General features: G+C 41.5%; 1 protein-coding gene across 1 annotated transcript in view; it reads left to right on the top strand.

The window, feature by feature from the left end:
- ptpn13 (protein tyrosine phosphatase non-receptor type 13) overlaps positions 1-19,697 on the top strand; it is a 211,947-nt gene that overhangs the window by 122,310 nt on the left and 69,940 nt on the right. The window contains exons 23-27 of the mRNA XM_078401914.1: positions 3,667-4,100; positions 5,308-5,436; positions 7,947-8,040; positions 8,678-8,763; positions 15,164-15,344. Coding sequence (XP_078258040.1) covers positions 3,667-4,100; positions 5,308-5,436; positions 7,947-8,040; positions 8,678-8,763; positions 15,164-15,344 — 924 coding nt within the window. The remainder of the gene's footprint in view (positions 1-3,666; positions 4,101-5,307; positions 5,437-7,946; positions 8,041-8,677; positions 8,764-15,163; positions 15,345-19,697) is intronic.

The following is a 19,697-nucleotide window of genomic DNA, read 5'->3' as shown; positions in this document are numbered from 1 at the left end:
ACTTATTTAGTAGCACACGAAACAACCTTTAATTAATTTTTTTTTAAACATTGATATATATTGACGTTAAAAAACTAAATATAAAGTCCACTCAGACTTCCTTTTAGATAAGATAGACACAAAATGCTGAAATAACTCAGTGGATCAGGCAGCATCTCTGGAGAAAAAGGATGGGTAATGTTTTGGGTCAGGACCCTTCTTCAGACTCGAAACGTCACCCATCCTTATTCTTTCGATTTTTAGATTTAGAGATACAGCGCGGAAACAGGCCCTTCGGCCAACCGGGTCCGCGCCTCCCAGCGATCCCCGCACATTAACACTATCCTACACACACCAGGGACAATTTTTTTTTACATTTGCCCAGCCAATTAACCTACGTACCTGTACGTCTTTGGAGTGTGGGAGGAAACCGAAGATCTCGGAGAAAACCCACTCAGGTCACAGGGAGAACGTACAAACTCCGTACAGACGGCGCCCGTAGTCAGGATCGAACCCGAGTCTCCGGCGCTGCATTCGCTGTAAGGCAGCAACTCTATCGCTGCGACACCGTGCCACCAGAAATGCTGCCTGACCCGCTGATTAATCCAGCACTTTGTGCCTATCTGTAGTATAAACCAGTACCTTTCTACACACTTGTTTGCTGGACCATTCAAATAAATGTGCCAATGCTAGAAGTACTAGCTGCAGGCCCAGACATGAAGATCACCTGGCCCTTAGTGTTTGAAATGCCTGGAGACTTGATCACGAGGGCAGGATAGAGGGAGATGTTAACATAGGTCTTCCAGTACTTTCTCACCTTCGCCATGTTGTGCTCCTCACTTCTGTACTTTGCAGTTGATACAGTGCATTCAGAAAGTATTCAGACCCCTTCACTTTTTCCACATTTTTGCTACATTACAGCCTTATTTTAAGATGGATTAAATTCATCTTTTTTTATCATCAATCTACACACAATACCCCATAATAAAAAAGCAAAAACAGATGTTTAGAAATTTTTGCAAAGTAATTAAAAATAAATAACTGAAATATCAAATTTACATAAGTATTCAGACCCTTTGCTCAGTACTTTGTTGAAGCACCTTTGGTAGCGATTACAGCCTCAAGTCTTCTTGGGTATGACACTACAAGCTTGGCACACCTGTATTTGGGTAATTTCTCCCATTCTTCTCTGCAGATCCTCTCAAGCTCTCTCAGGTTAGATAGGGAGCGTCGATGCACAGCGATTTTCAGGTCCCTCCAGAGATGTTTGATCGGGTTCAAATCCGGGCTCTGGCTGGGCCTCTCAAGGACATTCACAGACTTGTCATGAAGCCACTCCTGCATTGTCTTGGCTGTGTTCTTAGGGTCGTTGTCCTGTTGGAAGGTGAACCTCTGCCCCATTCTGAGGTTTGGTTTTTGCTCTGACATGCACTGTCAAATGTGGGACCTCATATAGACAGGTGTGTGCCTTTCCAAATCATGTCCAATCAATTTAATTTACCACTGGTGGACTCCAGTCAAGTTGTAGAAACATCTCAAGGATAATCAATGGAAACAGGATGAACCTAAGCTCAATTTTGAGTGTCATATAGCAAAGGGTCTGAATACTTATGTAAATGTGATATTTCAGTTATTTTTAATTACTTTGCAAAAATTTCTGAACACCTGTTTTTGCTTTTTTATTATTGGGTATTGTGTGTAGATTGATGATAAAAAAAAAATAATAATCCATTTTAAAATAAGGCTGTAACGTAGCAAAATGTGGAAAAAGTGAAGGGGTCTGAATACTTTCTGAATGCACTGTAGATGCCTCAATTCAGGACATTAGGAGGCTGGAGTGAAGAATTATCCTTGGAATGGACCAGTTAGACGAAAGGGTCATGACCATACTGCCAATATGAGTAGATAAAGTTGTGCATGTTCTCAGTGCTCTACATTATGATTTAGCATGGCAGCTTTAACTCTGTTTCCCTTTGTAGCTGGTGTCTGACCTCCTAACTATTTGCAGTTTGTTTTGTTTTGTTTTAATTTTGGGTTTTACTTATACCATCCATGTATTGTTGTACCTTGTGTTCTATTTAAAATTCTGTCAAATAGAATTTCTGAAAATAAGTTACCTTCATTTGCTCTTGTGGAGTTAGTGCCAAAGAGCCAGTGGGTCCAATTCAAGTACAAGTGCTGTCTTGGCAGTCGGTAGGTCATCCTCATCAATAGTGCTCCCTCTTTAAAGTGTAGATTCTTCACTGGCATTCACAGACAACCGGACTAATTTAGAAGTTGATTGAAAAGAAAGTTAACTCACAATCACCTGCCATCTATGCTGCATTTTCTCAGCTCTGTGGTTGGGCCACATTGGTCTGAATTAGGATAAGATATGAAATCTGGTACAGATTTCACCTCTCTCTCATTGAAAATTCTGACTGGAGTCAAACCTTGCAGTCAAACTGATCCCCAGATCCCAAACAACATTCTAAATTAAAAAGTGACCATCAACATGGTTAACTGAAGGGCTGAATTAAGTGTCAGTTTAAACAGGTTTCTATCTTCAGTTGTCTGAATAGACACAGTGCATTGGATTAAGGAAAATAATGGTCATCACCATCTGCATTGTGATTTTCGTGATTCCTCAAGGATGACCAAATAAATCTCTTGGAGTGGAACTATATGTGTGGCAGCCGAGGTGAAAATTCTTGATGACAGCTCATTAACCAGAAATTATATGCTCAGTTCTGATGAAAGATTTTTTGACTAAAAATGTTAATCCACTATTAAATTGACACACCACATTGCTACAATGGTGTAACCCAGTGTTATACCATGACAGACCTGTGACCAACAGTTCTATACCCATTTAATATATCTGTGCTCATCATTATTGTAGAGTCATAGTCAGACAGCATCGAAACAGGCCTTTGGCCCAACTTGCCCATGCTGACCAAAATGCCCCATCCACACTAGTCCCACCTGCCTAAGCCTGGTCCAGAGCCCTCTAAACCTATCCTATCTATGCACCTCTACAAATGTCTCTTAAATGTTATGATGGTACCTGCTATAGGGCCTAGTATCGGAGCCCAGAAAGGGACTTTGGCCCAAAAAAACAAGTGAGCTTCACACAGGCTCTGGATCTCTGCCCCTGGACATGGAACTAGATGGTGGGTTGGTTGCAAGGACTGCAAGTGCAGGTTAGATGTACCCACACCATGGGTGGGATCTTGTTCACCAGGGGAGTAGATTGAAACCATCTATTGAATGGTAAGACAAGATAGATTTTAAAATTGGCATCTGATGTCCTGCAAAGCAAATAATTTATCATTGTTGAAAATGACCATCTATTCAAAATGATTGCAGTAATGTCAAATTTCAGAATTGTTTTGTAGAGGTTGAAATTGCTGAAATTTCCTTGGTGTTTGAGCAGGATAACATAATACTTACTGTTTGCAAATTTGTATAATTGTTTGCAAAAAATCCAGTTAATTTTTAAGTACCTAAAATCTGTATAATTGAGTAGCAAACACAACATGGAGCTGTTGAATGTATTTGGACATAATGAGGACTTACACTCAAGATGTCTTGAATACGCAAACATACTATTTTAACTGAGAACTGTTTAAAATTGCTACGTTTCCAATCCAAATGATAGGTTATTGCTTCACACAGTTTAATTGTTTTTTATTATTTATTGTTAAGCGTCTCCTTCCAGTAAAAAAGGAATGAGGAGCCAGTCAAGGAGTCCTTGTCTTAAAATGAATCAACAGGATTATGAAGAGGTCTCTTCAGAAGAAGAACATAATCAGTCACAAAGTTACCAGAGACCTCATCCCATTCATTCCTCGGTTTTATCTGAAGAAAAGCGAAGAGGAAGTACCAGTTCCCAGGACTCCAGAACTGAAAGCGCTGGGCTTTCACAAAGCCAAGTGAAGGGTTTCCACAGAAATGAGATGTCTTGCAAAACATTACAAAGCACAAGGCAGGATGTGATTCAAACAGTACTAAACAGCACTGGGCTTTTAAGTAGCATTAATGTCGAAAAGCCGAAAGAAACTGATTGCTCTGATCGGGGTGATTCTGACATGGATGAAGCCACATATTCCAGCAGTCAAGAGCAACAAAGCCCAGGAAAGGTAATGCATTTTTCCTCACATTATTGGCTGGTTTGCACCACTCTACTGCTTGTTGAACCATTTGTTTTTTGTATCTCTATAGAAAGTGACCAGAAATAAAGAAATTGTTTCAATATAGCTGGTAATGGCAGAAGATCTTTCCCTTCCTTTATGTCTCAATGGCTATTCACCTTGAATACTCAGTCCTCCACCCTCCACCACCCATCTATCCTCCTTATATCATTGCATTAAAATCATAAATCTTTACATTGTTTGCACACTCAATTTCTGCATTATCAATACCACATTAATTTGTTAAAACTAAAAATGTTTCCATTATTCTGCGGTTATTTCAGGAGAAATCTGTGGTATTAGGCTGCTTTATAAATGTTACCTTGGACTCTGAAAATGTTACATGCTAAAAATCAACTCCACAACTTCTTTATTACAATTCCTGATGTGTGTTTATGCATAGACCATGAATTCTGCTAATTTCATTGTTCACAAAATTTAACACTGCTTCAAATTGATATCATTCTTCCAAAACCCATAGCTTCAGAGCAAAACAGCCTTCAAAACTTCCTGTGAATGAACGGGCTTCAACATTGTGTATTTTAAATTTATTTTTTGCTTTAGTCATTTTCCCTTGTCTTCTTCTAAAGGCTGGTCCAATTAAACAACTGCCTATAGCTGATTTGTGAAACACGAGTCTACCAGACTGGTTAGAACAAAGGAGGGAAAGTCATGACTGCTGATTTTATTTTAATTTATACACTCTTTCATCAAAGGTCATTAAATTGCATTCAGGAACTGGAAGCCCCCAAAATGTTAATTCTCAAGCTCCATTAATAGCACTCTAAAATACAGGAACTCAGAAGATACATTGAAGCTACTGAGTTAATACAATCAATTCACATTGTTTTGTAAAATCACATCGAGATATTTTTGGGAACAACATATTAAACTTGAAATTACCTCCTAGAATTAATATCTCGATCTGTGATCCCTCTGTAGTAATGTAATTTTTTAAATAAAGGCTTGATACATTGGATAGTAACAACTAGTTTTAGAAATTCTTACATTATTTTATTCTTTTAATTTATATTTATGCAACATGAGTATGAAAAGAGAATAAAAATAATATTTTTCAAAGTCATTTATAGTAGGGAAAGTCCAATTAATTTTTCCATATTGCTTTTTGAACTAATTTTAACTTTCGTACATATAGGATTCTCCAGTGGAAAAGACCAAAAGAAGGACACTTCCTGAAATGAAAAATAACACAGTGCTAAAACCAGGAGACATTTTTGAAGTGGAATTGTCAAAAATAGAGAATAGTTTGGGCATGAGTGTAACGGTACTGTTTGGCAAGGTTTTCAATTTTCTCTTTCTCTATTTTAATTCCGTTTTAGTTTAGTTTATTATAATCACATTTGCCGAGGTACAGTCAAAAGCATTTTTGGTTGTATGCTGTCCAGTCAACTAAAAGACTATACATGATTACTGCCAAGCTGTCCACTGTGTACAGAGTATAACATTTAGTGCAAGATAAAGTCTGTTAAAGATAGTTCAAAGGTTTCCAATGAGGTAGAAGGGAGATCAGGACCACACTCCAGCTGGTGTGTGGATGTTTCAGTTGCCTGATAAAAGCTGGGGAGAAACTGTCCCTGAATCTGGAGGTATGTATTTTCAAATTTTTGTACCTTTTGCCTGATAGGAGAAGGGAGAAGAGAGAGGGACCAGGGTGAAACTGGTCCTTGATTATGCTGGTTGCCTTGTGGAGACAGTGTGAAGTGTAGATGGAGACCATGGAAGGGAGATTGGTTTGCATGATGGTCTGGGCTACACCCACAACTTGCGGGCTCGATTGGAGCTGTTCCCAAACCATGCTGTGATGCACCCCAATAAAATGCTTTCTACAGTGCATCTGTAGAAGCTGGTGAGTGTTGGTGGGGCACATTCTCAACTTCATAAGCCTTCTAACAAGGTAGAAGCATTGGTGAGCTTTCTTGCCCATTGCTTCGATATGGCTGGTCCAGGACAAATTGCTGGTGACATTTATTCCTAAGAACATGGATCTTTCAACCATCTCTACTTCGGCACAATCAATGTATACTGGGGTGTGCACATTGTTTCGCTTCCTGAACTCAATCACAATCTCCTTTGTCTTGCTGACATTGGGAGAGAGGTTTTTGGCTTGGCATCAAGTCACGTGGTTCTCAAAGTCCTTCCTGTACTCCATCTCATCATTGATATTCGGCCCACTGCTATTTTGATCATGTAGAATGTAAATTCAGTGAAACCAGTTTTCAAAAATGACACGGTATCTTAGCTGCATACACTAAAGTTATTTGTGATATTCATTCCAAACTCATTGTGGGTCAAGGACATTGGAAATGCACTCAGACAACCCAAGTATTAAAGGACATTGAATTTGTAGGATTAGGAATTTAATGGCCATTGCAATAAGATTGGCTGCTATACTATGGCAGCCATGCTCCAATGAGAGGATAACACCTAGAGATCCTTCAGACAGGAACACCTTGCTTAGGACACTACTAGTGAAAAGGTGCACATTTTTCTGGGTGCTTTTGCCTGATTATCTGATGTCTCATTTCTATCAATTATCTTTGGGTGTTCTTTCGGTGGAGTGATGAGAAGATGAAGCAGAAGGTGCAGCAGGTTCACCTCTGCCTTTCTTACTCCCGTGTCCACATAAGTATAAGACCACATGATATTGGACCAAGTCTGCACCCCTGAGGAAATCCTAGAAATCCTGAGCTTCTGCAAAGCGCATGGAGAACTGGTTTATTGTGTCTCCCACTTCCAGTTTTACTCAAATTATAACTAGAAAATAAACATTCCCAAGAGAAATTTATTGGAAAATATGCCATGCATTTTTCAGAGATTTAAGAAAAGATGACCCATCTTGGTTGGACAGATAAAAAGCCATCTACATTTCTGTTAGGCAGTAGTGTAAAACTGATATTGAATGCTCGATACGAACAGAACTAATTATTGGCAAATAAATTGACAACCTCTTCAGGGAAAATCTGTTAAAAAAAACCATCTTATTAAAAGCCTCCTTAGAAGACTTATTTTTTAAAGTGTACATTTAATTGTACTTGGCCCTGTAATATACCCTGAACTGAGAAAGGAATGGTGAATCCTGGCTCTAGAATTACAAATTTTCCTCTACGATCATGAGTCCTTTTAATTTCCCTTTCCCTAACTTGTCCAGCTTGTTACTAATTCACCTACCTTTGGAAATTTTCCTTAAACCCCCCCTTTTTTAAAAATGTGACTAATATCAAAACATAATTTACATTTTTCCCTAATAGTTACCTTCTCAGGAAAATGCAGGATGTCTTGTGTTAACACAACTCATTCTGTAAGTTGGTGAGCACTTAATGTGCGATATCAAAGGTTCCAACATCCTTCGTACAAGAAGAAATAGCTTGAGAAATCTTTGACAAAATAAAAAATAATTGTTTGCCTTTATATAGACTAAATCCATATATTAAAAGCTGCATTAATTCTACCTGGTGTATCCTGTTCCATTTTTAAAGACCATTATTTCTTTACACATCAGTCAATTGTCTCCTCTCTTACGAGATATATGAAGCTTAGTATTTTGTTCCTTTGCATACTCTTTTTTCAAAAATGTTTCATTTCACTCATCTCATTAGTGAGTGCATTTGTCAGCTATCATGCTTTGTCCATCTAAATTTTTTCTCATTTACTGTGGAACAATTCCACTAAAATAAACTTTTTTTAATAAAGTCAGATTATTCTGCTTATACTTGTTTTTACCAGTTAAACTTGTTTTTACCTTCCTTTATACATAATTGTATTACTTATCACTAGGGTGGTATAAACACAAGTGTGCGGCATGGTGGGATTTATGTGAAAGCAATCATACCAGATGGAGCAGCCGAGGCTGATGGACGCATTAGGAAAGGTGAGTTTCCGAGTTGCTGCTGAAAAGTTGGACATTCAAATTTACATATTGCATTATCTAATATCTTAAAAAAACAGTACTTCTTTATTTAAAATGATAGTCTCCAATGTTTAGAAGTTGTCCAAAATGATGCATTAATGGTGATTTTGCTTCAATTAACCATCATAGAGTGAGTGACACAGTGTGGAAACAGACCCTATTAGCCCAACTTACCCACGGCCACCAACATGCCTCGTCTACACGAGTCCCACCTGCCAGCATTTGACTCATATCCCTCTAAAGCTAAAGAGAGGTATGGAAGTCTTCTGCTGTGCCTTTACCAAAGATAATCTTTCCCCAAAGCCCACTGTTCAACAACACTGCATATGGTGAACCTTTGATTGTACACAAATATATTGGAACAGAGGTTGGTGTCATGGCATCCTCAGAATTCACTGGGATTTTAAACAGAGCATTGACATGGCTATTCAGGCATCCCATGATGTTGAGCAACTTGAGAGTGCTTCCACCATTGTTATTATTGATGTAGGAAATCACTTAAATGTGTTCAGTTAATGCATCTTGCCCTATGATGGTGCCCTGTGCAAGTTCAGGAGTTTACTACTGCAATCGTTAAAGTCTTGCCAACTCATTATAGGTGACCGTGTTCTTTCTGTGAATGATATCTCTCTGGAGGGTGTAACTCATAAACAGGCTGTTGAGACTCTGAGGAGCACGGGACAGGTATGTGAATCTTCATTTCTACTACATCCAGTTGCAGGTTAGTAAATGAACTGACCTGAGCTCAGTCGCTGTGTGGGCTCACTCTTTACAATTAATTTTCCTCACAACTTAATTGATACTTTGGAAACAACTCATCAAAAATGGTTAATGCCATATTGGTTATTATTTCTTTAAAATGTGGGATATTATACTTTCATTGTATATTTACTGATTAAATAGGTAAGCATAAACATGGAACTATGTGGGCACAGGTTGAGGATACATGAAATATTATTGAGATATGTCACTAAATCCTTTTAAGCACTATCAACATCCAGAGCTACTTCTTGATTATCTTTTGGAAGAGAGTAAAGGGGAATTTTGAAGTTTCTTTATATGTATTTTCTTTATTTATTCTGTATTTTCACCATCTAACCAAATTTTGGAAGTTCTCTGAAAGAAATAGTGGATTAAAGTAACCCCATACTACTTTAATATCCATATTCTTATGCAATTTGCATTCTTGGATGGTACACATTTATCTTTAAATTCTTTGGCATAAACAATATGCCAATGGCATCGATAGCAGTGAAGCGGCGGTGGCAGTGAAGCCTCGCAACGATGGGGCCTCGGCGGTGGTGAAGCCTTGCGGGTCGACCCATGGTCGATGAGAGTGTGGAGGACCGCCGTGAGGGGGGAAGGAAAGAACAATGGAGGACCCGGCGTGGGAGGACGGCTGTGAGAGGGGAGGCGAAGAACAAGGGAGGACCCGGTGTGGGAGGACGGCCGTGAGAGGGGAGGCGAAGAACAAGGGAGGACCCGGTGTGGGGGGACTGCTGGGGGGGGGGGGGAACAAAAGGGGGAGCCGGCATGCTTTGTAAATTTGTCAGCACCGTAGGTGACCGCTATTTGTATACATTGTGTATGCAAGCAAAGTATTTCACTATGCCTAGTCACATGTCACAAAGTATTCCTAATATAAAGAGCAAAAGTTTATTTTAAGCTATTGTGGTTCACACATATGAGGTCACGTTGTAATCATACTTGTTCCAACTCTTCTATTTTTCTTGTTTTGCTTTATGCATCTGTTAATGCTATTACATTTTATTTTGAGTCTTCATTGGTGGCTTTGCAAAGCTCCGAATCCCAGTTACATTTTATATCATATTCCAATCAAACAGAATACATTGTACCATTTTAGAATGTGACGTTTTGCCTTGGACATCAACGTGAATGCAGAATTGCACTCAGGCCACCGCACAGAAGGTGGTACTCATTCCATTCGGTCTCAGCAGCCTCTATATGGGAGTAATTTAGGTTGTCCCATTCCCTCATCCTATAAGCTATCATTTTCTTTCATACAAAACTCCCGTTTTGAAAATGTCATTGAATCTACCACCATTGTGTGTGGGGATAGTAAGGAGTAAGACCTGTGTGATCTCCCGGACTAGTTTCGATCGCCTAGCTTGGGGTCAGAGAGGAATTTCCCGGATTTTTTCCCAAATTGGCCTGGGTTTTTTATCTGGTTTTTCGCCTCTCCCAGGAGATCACTCAGTTCTTTTGGGTGGGCGGTTGGAGCGGTTGGAGTAGCGGCCGGGCGGTAGGTTTAGTAACCGAGCGCGGGGCTTTGTTTGGAGAGTATGACTGCCAGGGCAGTTTTTTGTTCTGGGTGTCAGATGTGGGGAATCTGGGAGTCTGATAGTCTTCCAGACATCCACATCTGCGCCAGGTGTGACGAGATGGGGCTCCTAAGGGACCGTATTAGGAACCTGGAGCGGCAGATTGATGACCTCCGTCTGATCAGGGAGAGTGAGGAGGTTATAGATAGGAGTTACAGGGAGGTGGTCACTCCTAGACCACGGGAGGTAGACAAGTGGGTCACTGTTAGGGGGGGCAAGGAACAGAGGCAGGGACTAGGGAGTACCCCGGTGGCTGTACCCCTTGGAAATAAGTACTCCTGTTTAAGTACTGTTGGGGGGGACAGCCTACCTGGGGGCAACGACGGTGCCCGGGCCTCTGGCAAGGAGTCCGGCCCTGTTGCTCAGAAGGGTAGGGAAAGGAAGAGGAGAGCAGTAGTAATAGGGGACTCTATAGTGAGGGGGTCAGATAGGCGTTTCTGTGGACGCAGTCGGGAGACCCGGATGGTGGTTTGCCTCCCTGGTGCCGGTGTCCGGGATGTGTCTGAGCGTGTCCAGGATATCCTGAAAGGGGAGGGAGAGGAGCCAGAGGTCGTGGTACATATAGGTACCAACAATATAGGTAGGATAAGGGAAGAGGTCCTGAAAGGAGAATTCAGGGGGCTAGGAAGAGAGTTAAAAAAAAGGACTTCCAAAGTAATAATCTCAGGCTTACTGCCTGTGCCACGCGATAGTGAGAATAGGAATGGAGTGAGGTGGAGGATAAATATGTGGCTGAGGAACTGGTGCAGGGAGCAGGGTTTCAAGTTTCTGGATCATTGGGATCTCTTCTGGGGGAAGTATGACCTGTACAAAAAGGACGGGTTGCATCTGAACCCGAGGGGAACCAATATCCTGGCGGGGAGATTTGCTAAAATAACTGCGGAGACTTTAAACTAGTACGGTTGGGGGGAGGGACTCAAACACAGATAGCTAATAGGCAGTGTGTGAGGCAGGAGGCAGAAAAGGGAAACACTCAGACCCAATATGTAGGAGAGAAAGAAGGGAAAAGAAATAAACTGAGAATAAGAAATGATGGGTCCCTTAATGTGTATATTTTAATGCTAGGAGCATTGTAAGAAAGGTGGATGAGCTTAGAGCCTGGATTGACATCTGGAAGTATGATGTTGTGGCGATCAGTGAAACATGGTTGCAGGAGGGTTGCGATTGGCAATTAAATATTCTAGGATTTCATTGTTTCAGATGTGATAGAATCGGAGGGGCAAGAGGTGGGGGTGTTGCATTGCTTGTCAGGGAGGATATCACAGCAGTGCTTTGGCAGGACAGACTAGAAGGCTCGATTAAGGAGGCTGTTTGGGTGGAACTCAGAAATGAGAAAGGTTTAGCAACACTTATAGGGGTGTATTATAGACCGCCAAATAGGGAACGAGAATTGGAAGAGCAAATATGTAAGGAGATAGCAGATATTAGTAGTAAGCACAGAGTGGTGATTGTGGGTGATTTCAATTTTCCGTATATAGACTGGGAATCACATTCTGTTAAAGGGCTGGATGGTTTGGAGTTTGTAAAATGTGTGCAGGATAGTTTTTTGCAGCAATACGTAGAGGTGCCTACCAGAGAAGGGGCAGTGTTGGACCTCCTGTTAGGAAATGAGATGGGTCAGGTGACGGAGGTATGTGTTGAGGAGCACTTTGGGTCTAGTGATCATAATGCCATTAGTTTCAATATCATTATGGAGAAGGTCAAATCTGGACCAAGGGTTGAGATTTTGGATTGGAGAAAGGCTAATTTTGAGGAGATGAGAAAGGATTTAAAAGGAGTGAAATGGAAATTGTTGTTTTATGAAAAGGATATAATAGAGAAATGGAGGATATTTAAAGGTGAAATTTTGAGAGTACAGAGTCTTTATGTCCCTGTTCGGTGGAAAGGAAAGAATAATAATTTGAAAGAGCCGTGGTTTTCCAGGGAAATTGGACACTTGGTTCGGAAAAAGAGGGAGATATACAATAAATATAAGCGGCAGGGAGTAAATGAGGTTTTTGAGGAATATAAAGAATGTAAAAGGAATCTTAAAAAGGAAATTAGAAAAGCGAAAAAAAGATATGAGGCTGCTTTGGCAAGTAATGTAAAAGTAAACCCCAAGGGGTTCTACAGATATGTCAATAGCAAAAGGATAGTGAGGGATAAAATTGGTCCATTAGAGAGTCAGAGTGGACAGCTATGTGCTGAGCCGGAAGAAATGGGGGAGATATTAAACAATTTCTTTTCTTCGGTATTTACCGAGGAGAAGGATATTGAATTATGTGAGGTAAGCGAAACAAGTAGAGTAGTGATGGAAATTAGGAGGATTAAAGAAGAGGAGGTACGGACACTTTTGAAGAATATAAAAGTGGATAAGTCTCCAGGTCCTGATAGGATATTCCCTAGGACATTGAGGGAAGTTAGTGCAGAAATAGCAGGGGCTATGACGGAAATATTTCAAACGTCATTAGAAACAGGGATGGTGCCGGAAGATTGGCGCATTGCGCATGTTGTGCCTTTGTTTAAAAAAGGTTCTAAAAGTAAACCTAGCAATTATAGACCTATTAGTTTGACGTCTGTGGTGGGAAAATTAATGGAAAAGATACTTAGGGACAATATATATAATTATTTGGATAATCAAGGCCTGATTAGAAACAGTCAACATGGATTTGTGCCTGGAAGGTCATGTTTGACTAATCTTCTTGAATTTTTTGAAGAGGTTACCAGGGAAATTGATAAGGGCAAGGCTGTGGATGTTGTCTATATGGACTTCAGTAAGGCATTTGACAAGGTTCCACATGGAAGGTTGATTAAGAAGGTTAAATCGTTGGGTATTAATAGTGAGGTTGCAAGATGGATTCAACAATGGCTGAATGGGAGATACCAGAGGGTAATGGTTGACAATTGTATGTCAGGTTGGAGGCCAGTGTCTAGTGGAGTGCCCCAAGGATCTGTGTTGGGTCCACTGTTGTTTGTCATTTACATTAATGATCTGGATGATGGTGTGGCAAATTGGATTAGTAAATATGCAGATGATACTAAGATAGGTGGAGTAGTTGATAGTGAGGTAGATTTTCAAAGTCTACAGAGAGACTTGGGCCTTTTGGAAGGGTGGGCTGAAAGATGGCAGATGGAGTTTAATGCTGATAAGTGTGAGGTGCTGCATTTTGGTAGGACAAATCAAAATAGGACGTACAGGGTAAATGGTAGGGAATTGAGGAATGCAGTGGAACAGAGGGATCTGGGAATAACTGTGCATTGTTCCCTGAAGGTGGAATCTCATGTGGATAGGGTGGTGAAGAAGGCGTTTGGTATGCTTGCCTTTATAAATCAGAGCATCGAGTATAGAAGTTGGGATGTAATGTTGAAATTGTACAGGGCATTGGTGAGGCCGAATCTGGAGTATGGTGTGCAGTTCTGGTCGCCAAATTATAGGAAGGATGTCGACAAAATGGAGAGGGTACAGAGGAGATTTACTAGAATGTTGCCTGGGTTTCAGCACTTAGGCTACAGAGAGAGGTTGAATAGGTTGGGTCTTTATTCTTTGGAGCGTAGAAGGTTGAGGGGGGACTTGATAGAGGTTTTTAAAATTTTGAGAGGGACGGACAGAGTTGACGTGGGTAGGCTTTTCCCTTTGAGAGTGGGGAAGATTCCAACAAGGGGACATAGCTTCAGAATTGAGGGACAAAGGTTTAGGGGTAACATGAGGGGGAACTTCTTTACTCAGAGGGTTGTGGCTGTATGGAATGGGCTTCCGGTGGAAGTGGTGGAGGCTGGCTCGATTTTATTATTTAAGAGTAAATTGGATAGGTATATGGATAGGAGGGGATTGGAGGGTTATGGTCTGAGTGCAGGTAGATGACACTAGGTCAGGGAGAATGGTCGGCGTGGACTGGTAGGGCCGGACAGGCCTGTTTCCATGCTGTAGTTGTTATATGTTATGTCTACCTTTGAATCTACCACCATCAGTACCAGGCAGTGGATTCTGGACAACGGCACACTTTGAAAACAGTTTCTCACACAGTATTTTTGATTCTTTTGTCAGCCACCTTCATTCTTTGTCTTCCAGTTCTTTCTCATTCTCACCAGTGGGAACAATGGATCTCTCTCTACTCTGCCTGTACATGTTGCAATGTCAAATACCTGTTTTTAATCACTTATTTTACAAAGACAACAATCCAAGCTTTCTGTGGTCTATCACGCAATTAAATTTCCTCATCCCTGGAATTGCTGCAATAAATTTGCATCCTCTCTAAGGCCTTCACTTCTCACTAAAATGTCGTCCACAGAACTAGACACAATGCACCACTTTCAGTTGAGCAAGTGTTTTACAAAGGTTCTTCATGACTTCCTTGCTCATGTACACGATACCTCTAATTGTAATGCATGGGATTCCATTTGCATTTTTCGCTAATTCTACCCTACCATTTTCAATGATCTGTGTAGATTTATACCCACATTACTCTGTTCCAAAGCTTTATTTAAAATTGTGCCTCTCCTCATTCTTCTAACCAATTTGTACTTCTTCACACTTTTCTGCGTAAATGTAATTTACCACATACCCATCAATTCTGCTCACCTATCTTACCCGTGATCTATTGTCATCCAACAGTACAATATAGGATAAAGAAAAAATAACAAACTGCAGCTGTGAGAAGCATTACATTTCAAGCTTTATTATTAATGTGACATGAAAATAATTTTAGTCTTTAAGGAATGCTTTGTAACTTTAGACTTAAATCAAATAATTTCCCTCTTTCCAGGTTGTTAACCTGTTATTGGAGAAAGGACAGCTTCCTGCAACCAGTGTTCATGCTCCTGTAACTCCACAGTGCACACCTCCAACAGCAGCCATTCAGAACGGATCACATAAGTCAGTAAACAAAGCAGAACCAGTAACAAATCTCATGCCATCAACCACCAAAGACCATGCTTTTAATGAGGGTAAGGGAGTGCGGTGTTCAAAATTGTAGACTTTAGCTATTTATGGCAATTAAGATGGGCCATAAATAGCTAAGCCTAAACTTTAATAAAAGTAATTGGTCTTGAATTCTTTCTCCATTATAATAAAAACAGAAAATGCTGGAACCATTCAGTAGGTCAGGCAGCACATGTGGAAAGAAAGAAAGAAAGTTACTATTTCAGGTCAAAGGCCCTACATGAAAATTGGAAAGTGAACAAATTGCAAAGAGGAGGAGGTAAAGAAGGGATAGATCGAGCCAAAGAATATGATTGATAGGGTTAATACTGAACTGCTCTGAATGTTTCCAACATTTTGTGTTTTGTTTCAAATTTCCATGCCTTTTCAGGTTTAAAAAAATCCTACTCCATTGCATGCTTTCAGCCGATTTTTATGAGCTAACAACTGGCTCAGAATGGTTAGGTATGAGAGGGTAAAATTGGCTTGGAATACAGCCTATAGACAATAGACAATAGGTGCAGGAGGAGGCCATTCGGCCCTTCGAGACAGCACCGCCATTCAATGTGATCATGGCTGATCATTCTCAATCAGTACCCCGTTCCTGCCTTCTCCCCATACCCCCTGATTTTGCTATCCTTAAGAGCTCTATCGAGCTCTCTCTTGAATGCATTTAGAGAATTGGCCTCCACTGCCTTCTGAGGCAGAGATTTCCACAGATTCACAACTCTGACTGAAGAAGTTTTTCCTCATCTCCGTTCTAAATGGCCTACCCCTTAGATTGGGACTTCAAAATTTCAAAGGTTTTATACAGTAAAAGGATAACTGAGGGTCTGTTAAGACATGGTGCCGAGAGGGGGTTGAGGATGATTCTTCTTCAGCCTCAATGACTTTCCCAAGAAATTATTCCACAGATCTTTCAATTCAAGGTCGTTGTCCTGTCCATGCAAGTTTGTTTTCTTAATACGGCCTTATGACTTGTTCTTTAAAAAGGAAGCACGAGAGTGGGTAAACCATATGATAGGAACTGCAAGCCAATACTTTGAACTGTCAAATTCATGTGCCAAAATAGGAGTGCAAGTACTAACTCGGGGCTCATCATTGTGAATTTGGAATTCACTCCAGGCTGAATAATTCCAGGATCTCAGGCTGATGATCAAATCGTGATCAAGCATGGGTCAGACCAACGAGTAGGTGCCACACTAGGAATACAGTGCTGACGTTACCCATCGGACATGTCAGTTAAAAACCAATGTTTAGCATTGAAAACACTTAGCAGAACAAGCAGCATTTGTGGAATGGGAAACGGTGGATGTTTCACATTGAAGGTACTTTGCCGGAACATTCTGAAAGGGAGAAAAGAAAGTAAATGCATGCCCATACTGCCTGGATGATTAAAAGTACAATGAAGCAGAAAATGCAAGAGTAAAATAGATCATGTTGTTTTGAAGCATTTATGAAATTTAGAGATTGGAAATCATGACCTTTAAGAAATAGAAAGCAGCAGGAAAGAACTCAGGCTTTCAATTAGAATGGCAAAAAAGGGGCTCTGAAATATAATTGGCGAGTCGGATTGAAGAACACTCCAAATTTTATGCGTACGTTAAAAACGAGGGTAACCAAGGAAAACATAGAACTGTTGAAGGAATATGGAGGGAATTTATGCTTGGAGTTAGAGGATATAGCCGATGTTCTAAACAAGTACCTTCCATCTGTATTTTCCAAGGAGAAGCACATGGAGGGCAGAGAGATCAATGTGTGGAGTTTTAATATGCTCGGGCAGTTTGAGATCAAGAAGGAGGTGGTGATAGGAATCTTGAAGAGTATTAAAGTGGATAAATCCCCAGGGACTGATGGGATCTAGCACAGGTTAAGGCAAGCAAGAAGAGATTGTGGGGTCTTAATGAAGATCTTTGTGTCTTCTCTAGCCACAAGCGAGGTCCCAAAGAATTGGACAGTACCCAATTACGTTCCTTTGCGAAAGAAAGGAAGTAGAGATAATCCAGGAAATTATAGGACAGTGAGTCTTGCTTCAGTAGTAGGGAAGCTATTTGAGAGAATTACTCCCATTTGGAAGAGGATGGGCTAATTAGGGAAGTAAAACTTGGCTTTGTACGTGGCATGTTGTGTCTCACTAACTTTTTGAGGAGGTGACGAAGGAGATTGATGAAGATAGGGCAGTGGATGTTGTATACGTGGATTTTGGTAAGGCATTTGATAAAGTCCGTCATGGTGGGTTGATCCAAAGGATTAAGATATATATGGGATTCGCGATGACATGGTTATGATTCAGAACTGGCTTATTCATAGAAGGCAGAGGGTTGTGATGGAAGGATGATATTCTGGCTGGAGTTTAGTGCTGGGGCTTCTATTTTGGTAATGTATGTAAACAACCTGGAAATAAATGTAGATGAACCGATGGTGTTGTGAATAGTGAGGAATGTCAAAGTATACATTGAGATATAGATCAGCTACAGAAATCTACAGAGAAATGGCAGATGGAGTTTAATCCGAGCAAATGTAAGGTGGTACACTTTGGGAGTTTGAAGTAAGTGGAAATTATACAGTTAGTGGCAAGATCCTTAACAGGATTGAGGTACATAGGGATCTCGGAGTCCAAATACAAGCCTTCCTGAAAGTGGCAACATAAATAGATAGAATGCTAAAGATGGCATATGGTATGCTTGCCGTCATAGCTTGGGTCATTGAGTATGAGTCAGGAAGTCATATTCAGCTTTATAGGACTTTGGTTGTGCCGCATTTGGAATATTGCATGCAGTTCTGGCCACCCCAACACAGGAAGGATGTGGAGGCTTTGGAAGGGGGTTCAGAAGAGATTTACCAGAATGCTGCCTGGATTAGAGGATATTTCCTGTATGGTGAGGTTGGATAGATTTGGATTATTTTCGCTGGAAAGTCAGAGGTTGAGGGGCGACCTGATAGAAGTATATAAAATAATGTGAGGTATAGATAGGGTAGACAGTCAGAACATTTTTTCCCAGAATGGAAATATCAAAGACTAGGGGGCATTAAGTTGAAATGGTCAAAGTTTAAAAAAAATATAGGTTTTTTTTAACACTGAGTGGTGGTACCTGGAATGCACTGCCAGGGATGGTAGTGGATTTTAGAAGCTTTTAGATAGGCGCATGGATATGCTGGGGAATGTAGGGATATGGATCACGTGCAGGCAAAGGAGATTAGTTTAACTTAGCATCATGTTCGGCAAGAATAGTATTATGAGCCGAAGGGCCTGTTCCTGTGCTGTACAATTTTATGTTCTATGTCATACAATGAAATTTGTGCTGATGATGAAATGTACAGAAAAGTGCAATGGACAAAGAGTCAGTGCAACTCCAAAATTTTGCAACAGCTTACTGGCAGTATCGCTTGTCTGAAGAGTGACTAGTTTATGTTTGGGATCAAGGTGGAAATTAAATGACAAAAGTGTGGCTAAACTACTAAATATGTAGTTAATGTTTATATTTGTTGAGGAAAGGATCTTTGCCAAACCCGCAGTAGTTAATGGGCTATTTGGATGGGAACACAAGGAATGGAACACGAGGGTAGAGAAATAGGATAGTTATTTGGCGAGATCGATTATATAACATAACATAACATAACAACACTTTATTGTCACTCGGCACAACACCGAGCGAAATTTCAGCAGTCACACAAAATACAGCAAAAAGAAAAGAACACAGGACACCCGACCCCAACACAAACATCCATCACAGTGACTCCAAACACCCCCTCACTGTGATGGAGGCAACAAAACTTCCCCTCTCTTCCCCCCGCACCCACGGACAGGCAGCTCGACCCCTACCGAGGCAAACGACACGCACAGCCCCCGCAAGGGGATGGAAGGCCCCCCGGCCGAGCCGCCCCGGGCACCGAAACGTCCCGCGGCCACACCGGGCGATGTTAAGTCCAACGGCCGAGCCGCACCGGGCACTGAAACGTCCCGCGGCCGAACAGCGCTGACGATGTTAAGTCCAGCGGCCAAGCCGCACCGGGCACTGAAACGTCCCGCGGCCACACCGGGCGATGTTAAGTCCAGCGGCCAAGCCGCACCGGGCATTGAAACGTCCCGCGGCCGAGCCGCACCGGGCACTGAAACGTCCCGCGGCCACACCGGGCGATGTTAAGTCCAGCGGCCAAGCCGCACCGGGCACTGAAACGTCCCGCGGCCGAGCCGCACCGGGCACTGAAACGTCCCGCGGCCGCACCGGGCGATGTTAAGTCCAGCGGCCGAGCCGCACCGGGCACTGAAACGTCCCGCGGCCGAGCTGCGCCGGCAATGTTAAGGCCCGCAGCCGAGCCGCACCGGGCACTGAAACGTCCCGCAGCCGAGCTGCGCCGGCAATGTTAAGGCCCGCAGC

This window comes from Rhinoraja longicauda, chromosome 1, assembly GCF_053455715.1.
Source record: "Rhinoraja longicauda isolate Sanriku21f chromosome 1, sRhiLon1.1, whole genome shotgun sequence".
In the NCBI taxonomy this organism is placed as follows: Eukaryota; Metazoa; Chordata; class Chondrichthyes; order Rajiformes; family Arhynchobatidae; genus Rhinoraja; species Rhinoraja longicauda.
The sequence above is the reverse complement of the archived record's forward strand: the minus strand, read 5'-3'. Positions and strand labels throughout refer to the sequence as shown.